The sequence below is a fragment of the Galeopterus variegatus genome, unplaced genomic scaffold (assembly GCF_000696425.1).
Source record: "Galeopterus variegatus unplaced genomic scaffold, G_variegatus-3.0.2 Scaffold253, whole genome shotgun sequence".
Classification (NCBI taxonomy): Eukaryota; Metazoa; Chordata; class Mammalia; order Dermoptera; family Cynocephalidae; genus Galeopterus; species Galeopterus variegatus.
In genome coordinates, this window is record NW_007726364.1 from 180,352 (window position 1) to 189,777 (window position 9,426).

The 9,426-nt window shown below is 50.8% G+C and overlaps 1 protein-coding gene across 2 annotated transcripts in view; it reads right to left on the reverse strand.

The window, feature by feature from the left end:
• Nucleotides 1–1,691: 1,691 nt before the first annotated feature.
• AJUBA (ajuba LIM protein) overlaps nt 1,692–9,426 on the reverse strand; it is a 9,947-nt gene continuing 2,212 nt past the window's right edge. The window contains exons 2-8 of one of the 2 annotated variants that reach the window (XM_008566562.1): nt 6,814–6,915; nt 4,627–4,694; nt 4,439–4,501; nt 3,549–3,679; nt 3,414–3,465; nt 2,619–2,687; nt 1,692–2,199 (exon numbers count right to left, since the gene is read on the reverse strand). In XM_008566562.1, the coding sequence (XP_008564784.1) occupies nt 2,074–2,199; nt 2,619–2,687; nt 3,414–3,465; nt 3,549–3,679; nt 4,439–4,501; nt 4,627–4,694; nt 6,814–6,915 (611 nt within the window). In that variant the 3' untranslated portion in view covers nt 1,692–2,073. Of the gene's footprint in view, nt 2,200–2,618; nt 2,688–3,413; nt 3,466–3,548; nt 3,680–4,438; nt 4,502–4,626; nt 4,695–6,813; nt 6,916–7,091; nt 7,519–9,426 lie in introns of those variants that run through there. The other variant, XM_008566563.1, reaches the window with a different exon arrangement.

Below are 9,426 nucleotides of genomic sequence, written 5' to 3' on the forward strand. Positions count from 1 at the left end.
TCTGTCCTCAGGAGTCATCATTTCCAGTATAAAACTGAGTGACAGAGAATGAAGACTAAGGATCAAAGATTACCAGGTTAATTTGCCTAAAACCAATTCACCTAAAGTCAATTAGTCTAAAATATTTATCAAATCTGCAGCATTTCAAAAGGATTTAGTAGATCCACCCTTTTACACTTTATTGCTGTTGTCCATATAACCTTTGTTAGTCAACTGAATATGCCTCATACCTGTTTATTTGTTTAGGATATACTGGCATTTTAACAGGAGGAATGTAGACATTAGACCAAAGCATCAAAATCATATTGAGCTCTGTTACATTTTTCAAGGCATCTAATTTGTAAAGGAATATTGGATTAAGAAACACAAAAAATGATACACAAAATGTCTGTACCAATTGTATTTATTGCTAGAAACTTTAAACTTTCAAGAAGTGTTTGAAAAGTAGATAACAGAAAAATACACCCATAAAGATAGGAAGCAATCTCATCATTTACAAAGTGCTGCAAATTTGATAAATTTATGTTGTTGACCATAACTCAGAAATACTCTTGGATGGATAAATATAAATCCTTGAAATACCCAAAGCACGACAAAAAAGAATACGGCACCTAAATGAATACAAAAACTCACAAAAGGGAATTGAGCTTTTGGCAAATTGGTCATTAAATGAACTGAAATTTAAACAAACAAGTTTTTAGTGAATTGGTTTTAAGAGATCTAGCTTTAGGTAAACTATTTTCAGCCAAACTGACTAGAAGCAAATCGAAGTGTTTTGCTCCCTCCAGCTCCCCCAAGCCCCAGTTTTGGAGTTGCAGTGGATATAATCCAGGATCCCTCTGGGGTGGCAGATCTGGAGTGGTGAGCTACTGCTAGGGAACTAAGCGTAAGAGTGACCTGAGAAGGGAGTAAGAGAGAGTGTGTGTGTGTGTGTGTGTGAGAGTGTGTGAGTGTGTGAGTGTGTGTGTGTGTGTGTGTGTGTGTGTGTGAGGTGAGCTACTGCTAGGGAACTAAGCGTAAGAGTGACCTGAGAAGGGAGTAAGAGAGAGTGTATGTGTGTGTGTGAGAGTGTGTGTGTGTGTGTGTGTGTGTGTGTGAGAGAGAGAGAGAGTGTGTGCATATGAATGTATTCACGTGCACAATACTGTGCTGTAGGGCTCAGTGCACCTAAACCTGGTGGTGTGCAGGGAGTATGGCTAGTGTGGAGCTTTCTAGACATCCCACCCAGCAAGCTCCACACCCACAGATCTATTCATTACCTTCCCCCCTGAGAAGAGCAACTGAGTTCAAGCACCCACCTAGCCTCTCCAGGCCCACATGAGTCCGAGAAACAGGCAATACAGACAGCAGGCCCACCCAGAGCTCATCCCCTTTCCCAGCAGAGGGATGAAGAGCTATCCTAGTCCTTGACTAATTCATAAGGTCCAAAGTTTCTACCTCTTCATCTAGACACAGAGATAGGATACTTGGTAAGCTCCAGGCTGATCCCATATCTTATACCATGTGCAGGATACAAAACAGTGAGGTGTTTACACTTGGTTCCCTGGCAGTAGCTTGCCACTCCAGACCTGCCACCTCTCAGGGGGATCCTGGATTACATCTACTGCAGTCCGAAAACTCTGGGGTTTGGGGGAGGTGGAGGGAGCAAAACACTTTGATTTGGTTCTAGTTAGTTAGGCTGAAACTAGTTCACCTAAAGCTAGGTCCTCTCCTCCTGTAATCCAGAACACCAGAGCATTGCTTGACTTAGGCACAAATATGTACTGGAGATACAGACCAGCATAAAACATTCAGAAAGTATTAGAACCCGCCTGTGTGTGTCTGAGCATGTTACAGCACAGGCTGCACATGTGGAAAGAAGGCCAGTCACCCCCACCCTGGCAATAGAAGGTTCTTCCTCCACAACCCATTTGGAATGTTACGATCTTTGGGTCTCTGGCCCTTGGGTCCCTCCCCAGAGGACTCTTCTGCCAGGCCAGCAGAGTGCATTCAGTGCCTTGGCTGGCCTCAGAGGGGCCCACTGGCCAGAGGAGTTTGTCAGCGATGGTGATGGAAGCAGCAGTTGACTGCAGCTCAGATATAGTTGGCAGGGGCCTGTCGGGCATTGAGCCGCTGCATGTGACATCCATGGCAGAGCAAGTGCCCATCCAGAGGGAAACAGCAGCAGCCTTCCTCATCACTCAGTTGCATCCGGCAGTCCTAGGGAAGAAGGCACTTAGTTCACCTCAACCCAGGCAGCTAGGACACTGAGGACATCTTGGGAGTTTGCCCAGCTCAATACCACACTCCTAACACTGGAAGAAGGGATTGCCGGGCATGGAAGGGATGGAAGAGAAATCTGATGAAATACCTCAGCTGAACACCAGGTGTCGCTGCTGCAGCAGAAATAATGAGAAAAGCCTACATTTCCAGCAGTTAACCGGAGTACCTAGTCTTTACAGAAAAGATTAAACGAGTAGGACCAGAGACAAGAGACTAGAGATAGGTCACAGCACCTTTCTGGTTTTCCATACCCTACACTTCTCCTGTAGATGCCTGTCTGTTTTAGGACTTGACTTAACTCCTCCCCTCTCCCCAATTCCCATTTTCCTGCATCAGCCCCAGACCCCAACACTCACCTCACAGTGGTAGCACTCAAAGTGATAATCCCGGTCCATGGATATTACCCTCACGATGTCCTCACAGCCCTGAAATATGCAGACTCCCATGGCGATGAGAGCAGCATGACACCAGCTCCACCCTCCCCCCATACAGGACCCTTCCCACCCCAATGGGAAGATCATGCAAAGGCTCCCAGAGCCTCTTTGCAATCACCTGTAGCCTTGAGATGCCTTCGCAAATCCTGCCAGAACTCTCCCCTCCCTTTCCTTGTGGCTCCCCCACATGGAGCATTCCCTCTGTACGGGAGCCCTCCCTGGCCTTACCTACTTCTCCCAGCTGTGGGGGAAGCAGAGGAAAGGGAAAGGGGCAGATGGCATACATAAAGTAGGCTAAGCTGGGGACAAGGAGATTCAATAGGGTCTGGTTCCTCATGGGCTTTTGGCTTCTCTACCTAGGCACACCCTCTGCACATACAGCTTGAATCATTTCTGACCCCTCCTGCTAGGCCTGAGGATTCTTCCCACCTCTTCCCAGCCCCTCTATCTGTGATCTGGTGACCTAGACCTCAAAGAAAGTCTCCTCCTTTGGACTGAGGTAGAAGAGAAGCAGCCTGGGCCCAGTGAGGCTGTCAGACATGTCCAGGCCCGGATGTTAGGGTCAGGGTGGTGACCCCAAGAACAGAGTCACACGGGAATCTTCACAGAGTACATTCCTCAGCACCACCAATTCCTATGGGAGGCCAGACGTGTCTCCATCCCCTCCCCAGAGGCAGCGGCACTGGCTGAGCTGTAGGAGAACCCAGATATACTGACCTCTGAGGGGAGGATGGGTTGGCCGCAAGCTGCACACTTAGGGGCATAATTTCTGAAAGAGAAAGGGCAGAGATGAGCTGAGGCCAGGGAATCCCGGGGCCCAGTTCCACACCATCCCCCAAGGGGTGGACTCACTTGTGGTAGTCAGTGACACAGTACACCTGGTTGGAGAAGTCCACTGTGAAGGGGATGCCATCCAGGCACTTGTTGCAAACGATGCATCGGAAGCAGCCTGGGTGATAGGACTTCCCCATTGCCTGTAGGATCTGGCTCGCGGGGTAGGAGGATAATCAGTCCCCATCTAGTTCCTACTCTCCAACTACCCATTATGTTCTCTGCTGCTCTCACTAACCTTATCCAACACCCTGCTATCCTCCTAGGACAATGCTATATAATTTGAGGGAGCCAAGGAGTCTTAAAATGGAGGCAGAAACTCTGAAAAAGGTCTTAGAGAGTATCCCGGCCAGTAGTTTTCAACCCGGGCTGCATATTAGAATCACGGAGGGAGCTTTTAAAGAAAAAAAAAATCAATGCCTGGGTCCCACCCCACACCTATTATCACAAATTCTGGTGACGGGACCCAGGCATTGTATGTGGGGGAGGACACTGTATTTTTTTAACTTTTTCCCACGTGATCTACTAGGCTGCCAGGGTTGAGAATTACTGATCTCATTCAATCCCTCCTTTTTACAGAAAAGAAAACTTAAGTTCCAACTGATCCCAATCCATAGCAGAAAAGGGATCAGGACCCAGGACCCCACACTCCTAGCTCAGGCTGGAGGGCCCAGCTGTGCCTGCAGAATTAGGGAGGGGCCAGATCACAGAAGGCTGGATAGCAGGATTAGAAACCTGGATTTGATCCCATAGGCAAAGCGAAGGCACTGTAAACAGTTGCTCTGGGGAGAAATGGGATGAAAGTGATTTATCTGGTCATAGATTTCCTCTCCTGACCTCTCTCAGTACCATTTAGCCCCTGATTCCACCCCTCAAGCTCACAGAGTCTCAGCTGAAGGCACTGTCCTTACCTTCTCCAAAATCAAGTGACCACAGACACAGCATTTCTCAGCCGCCTCCTGAAACCCTGAAAACTAGGGAGAAAAGACAAAAGGAGGATGTAACTAAGCTGAGAATGATGGTTGGAACTCCAGTGAGCCACCAAGAAGGGGATCCCAGTGTGGGAGGCAATTCCAGGTCCAGGGAACCCCTCACTCACCAAATAATCTTCCTCGCAGTACACAGAGCCGTTGACGCTGTAGAAAGCCTTGCAGCGCAAAGTTCGCCCTAGAAGTAGCAAAGAAGGGGCTGGGACCTATCCTGCGGTCTAGGCGCAGGGCTTTTCCCGGTATGGGGTCACTGTTCCCCAATGTAGCATGACACATTCAAACCTGGACTCCAGTGCTTTTCCTTCTAACTGCTATCTTTCCTCCCTCCCCACACAAAAACCCCATCTGATGTAATTCCAATTTGCTTTGGCCTCATTCCAGCTAACTCCCCTCTTCTGCTTACTGCTCCTCCAGCTCCTGCCTCAACAGTTTACTACCCTCCCCTAAACAAGTGCCTTCCTCTCCAGAGCATGCTCTCCTCTCCAGTGCCAGTGCATGGGGAACCACCTGGGAGAGCAAGCCAACCACATGCACATGTACATGGTAAAGAAGCTCTGTCCAAACAAGGTGCCATACAATTTGCATAGACAGAGTCACACTGTCACAGTCCCCTCTTCTGCTTACTGCTCCTCCAGCTCCTGCCTCAACAGTTTACTACCCTCCCCTAAAAAAGTGCCTTCCTCTCCAGAGCATGCTCTCCTCTCCAGTGCCAGTGCATGGGGAATCACCTGGGAGAGCAAGCCAACCACATGCACATGTAGTACATGGTAAAGAAGCTCTGTCCAAACAAGGTGCCATACAATTTGCATAGACAGAGTCACACTGTCACAGGCCTTGCTTGCCCTCTAGGACCTTTCAACTTAGGAGACTCTTTGCCTGAGCATAGCTATCCTGCTATCATAGCCTTGTCTGTTTTCTCCCAGGGATAGACTATATGACAGTCAGGACATACTGCAGTTACTACCAGGGACAAAGTGCTTTGTGAGCAAAGCTCATTCCCCTTCCTGCTGTACCATGCTGTTTCCCCAAACTCGGAGGGACCCAGAGTCTCCAGGGTCAGAGGCAGTCCAGGATCTTCTGCAAGCAGACAAAGCAGGACCATTCCCCATGTGACCAATACCCAGTAACTGCTCTGGGGTGTCTAAATTGTCAGGGATGGAGGGCCAGCCCGTGGCTCACTTGGGAGAGTGTGGTGCTGATAACACCAAGACCACGGGTTTGGATCTCTATATACGGATAGCCGGTTAGCTCACTTGGGAGAGTGTGGTGCTGACAACACCAAGTCAAGGGTTAAGATCCCCTTACCGGCCATCTTTTTTTAAAAAAATAAAATAAAATAAAAAATAAAAATAATAAATTGTCAGGGATGGGGGAGGAGTGAGGACAGCTGGAGAATGGGCAATTTCCCACCTTTGTCTTCTTCCCATCAAAAACTCCACTTCCAGCTCTGTCCAGTGGTTTAGAAAAGCTGACTCAGAAACTCATGAGACATGGGAGGAAAGAGAAAGAGAGACATACCCAGAAGAGGCCTTATAAACAGAAGGACAGACAGACATATAGATGAACCTATAGAGAACCAGGCAGACACTGGGGGAGAGCAGGAGAAAAGCAGAGTACTAGAGTCAGACAGGCAGAGATAGGCGATTAAAGGTTTAGCAAAGGAATCAGAATGGGTAAGCAGTGGGGAGGGTGTAATGAGGGAGGTGAGGGAAGGGCGGGGGAGTTAAGGCCCTGGGAGCACCCCCCCAAAGCGGGCCTCCTGAGCTAACAGCAGCAGGCATTCCTGGAGCGTGATGTCATCAGCTTGGCATGGCCCGGTGGCCTGCACTCTAGCGAGGTGGCTGAACTCTGACCAGCCAAGAGAAAACCCCCCTCTCCACCCCCCACAGCTTCCCATTCCCCCAGCCCACCCCCCCTTCCCACATTCCAGTCTTTCACTGTCGCCCCAGGCAACTCGGCTGCCCGAGACCAAACCCCACCAAGGCGAGGCCAGGAGGGCTGGGCGGGAGTCCAGGCTGGGCAAGCAGGGAGGCACAAGAAAGAGGCAGGAACAGAGGAGAGGAAGGAAGCTGAACAGAAGAAGGGAGGATGGACTCCAGAAAGCAGATGTACCATGAGAGGGAAAGCCAGGTGGAGCACAGAGAGGGAAAGCAAGAGAAAAGGTGGGGCAGCTGTGGACCTCCAAACACTGGTTGGGGACCTGACAGTTGTTCTGCGAGCAAATGAAGAAGCACCAGCTCTCCTCCTGGGCTTATAAGTGTGTATGATGGAGTGAGGAGTAGGGGTGCTGAACTCACCACAGGAGCAGCAGACAAAGCACTGGGTGTGGTAGAGGCTGTCCAGGGCCTGGCAGGCATTGCTCTGCCCATAGATGCCTTTGTTGCACTTGATACAGGTGCCTGAGGGGAAAGAAGAGATTGTCAGCATCACGCCACACTCCCCCAGCTCAAAACCAGGGATTCTCAAGCTTTCCTGGCTGCTCTTTCCTGATGTGCCAGAGGACACAGCCTCCCTTTGATGGGTTCCCTTTTGGGAAGAGAGGATAACAAGAAATGGGATGCAGCAAAATCTTGGCTGAGCAGATCTGTTCTTGTTTACTTGATTAATCAACATATTTTTTGAGTGCCTATTTTGTGCCCAGCATAATACTCAATACTGAGAAAAATTGGAGAAAGTCAAAGATATGGTCTCTGGCTTTCAGATGCTTAGTTTCTGTTGGGGAGAAAAGACTAAACAGACAAGGTATGATCCCTGTTGCAGTGTGTGGTACAAATGGTCAGAGATGCCAGTCTACAGGGGCTCAGCAACAGATGTGAAAAAATTTCCTTGAGAAAGCAGACCAGGCCCAGAAAGCCTCTCTGGGACTTCAGTTTCCCCATCTGTAAAACTAGCTGCTGTTCAGCTATAGAATAATTTCTCTGTGCCACAGGCTTCCAAGGATGGAGGGAAGGATTTGGCTAAGCAGAGAGCCCTAAGCAGAGGGGACCGTCTAATCTTGACTCCTGTGGGGAGGTGGCTGCTGAGAATGCAGGGTGTGTTCCAGGGAGCAGGGTTGCACAGGAAGGGGAGGGAGGTGGCAGAATCCCTAATGCCTCCCTGTCGCTTTCTATCATAGGAGAGATACAGAGCTGAACTGCTCTTCCCTCATATTCTCCACTAAGATACATACACGTGGCTCTGGCACCTGCCTTTCCTGGGTGTGTTCTTCCCTCCCTCCACTCCTCAATTCCAGGTCCATGAGTGAGGGCAAGGGCCTGTCTTTGGGGAGCAGATCCCAACGGGCCCGCCCCACCTCTCCCCCTCGGCACACTGCCACACTCCCTGCCTGTTGGGGCCCATCCCAGTCTTTGCCCAGGGGCTTGGGAGCCTGTGCAGCAGCTGCAGCAACTGATGGGCCCAGGCCTGTCCTGCTCCCACCCTCTGGCAGCTGGGCAAGGCTGAAGCCAAGGAAGAGGGCCCCTAGTAGGGGCAGGAGTAGGAGGGTACAGTCAGGCTGGGGGAAACAAGGGGTCTGTAAGGGTTCTGTTAGGGGAGGCAACCAGGGAGAAGAGCCCGCCCCCTCAGCCCCATTCAAAATGTGGCCTTCAACCCAGGGAGATCTGCCACAAAATTGCCATGCCAGGGGCTGTTAGGGGAGGCAACCAGGGAGAAGAGCCCGCCCCCTCAGCCCCATTCAAAATGTGGCCTCAACCCAGGGAGATCTGCCACAAAATTGCCATGCCAGGGAGTTCTGTCAGAGCCATTCTTTGGGAAGCCTTGGACATTATGGGAAGACAAGAGGAAACTGCTCAGACATGTCTGCCTCACCTCATCTAACCCAGCATGCCCACACCTAGGTCCTTCCTGCCATTTTATTGCATGTTCCTGAGTTCCTTTCTTCCTTTTGGCTCTGATGGTTCAGCCAAAGAGACTTCTTTCTCAACCACCACTCCTGGGCCTCAAAAGGAAGCTGCTAAATGGGCCCTGTTACTCAGTCTCCCTTGATCAAAGTGGTTTAGCATCATCTGCTGTGGGCTTTCCTCTCTCTGGGTGGGTTTGGGGCTGCGCGTAAAGAATGGGGGTGGGGAAGTGGGGTTGAACTATGCAGGTCCCTTCCAGCCTGCAGCCCTACTACCTCTGAACCTCCTCACCAGCCATCCCTCCTTGTGTTCCTTTCCCTATTTACATTTCTAGCCACACAGTTCTACAGCATGGGGTCCAGGGCAGGAACACGGATAGAGAAAGGAGAGAAGGAGATGCTTAGAAAACTGAAGAGGCCCACTGCCCTGGGAGGTGAGCCCTCCACTTCTTTCCTATCACAATCAGATTGGCCTTTCTCTACATAGTGAAGAAGTACCGGTGAGTTTTGGCTAAAAGATCGTTCAAGACCTCAATATTCCCCACAGCTGAGACATAATCAATATTTCTTGAACAGAGTGGGGGAGGAAGACAGAGACCAGGTTTCCTTAACAGTAGCAGGAAGTAAGGGGCTACTTCTAGCCTGAATTCTAAGCAAGTTATGGCCACAGCCCAAGGCCAGGTTATTTATGGCAGTTACACAGGATCGTCATCCATCAGGGGTTATGGTGTCCAGGTGGTCATGGTTTTTGCTTTGACTTCCGGTTGAGGGGGAAACCAGAGGCTGGTACCACTGGGTCTCCGCTTAAATGCCCACGCACGCACCTAGCCAGCAAGACTGGGGCGGGGCAGCAGTTGGGTCCCTGCTTTTCGTCCCAGAGCGCTCCATCCTCCCTCTCAGGCTCCACTTCCCCGACAGCGGCCACCAATCCGCGTGTGCTAGGAAGCGCCCTCCCCTCCCCGCACCTCACCCGTCCGCCGAGCGGCTGCGGCCGGCCCCGCCCGCGGGCACCTGGAGCGCCGGGCAGGAGTCGGCACGCACGCGGCCCGCCCGCCCGACCCCCCCACCCGCC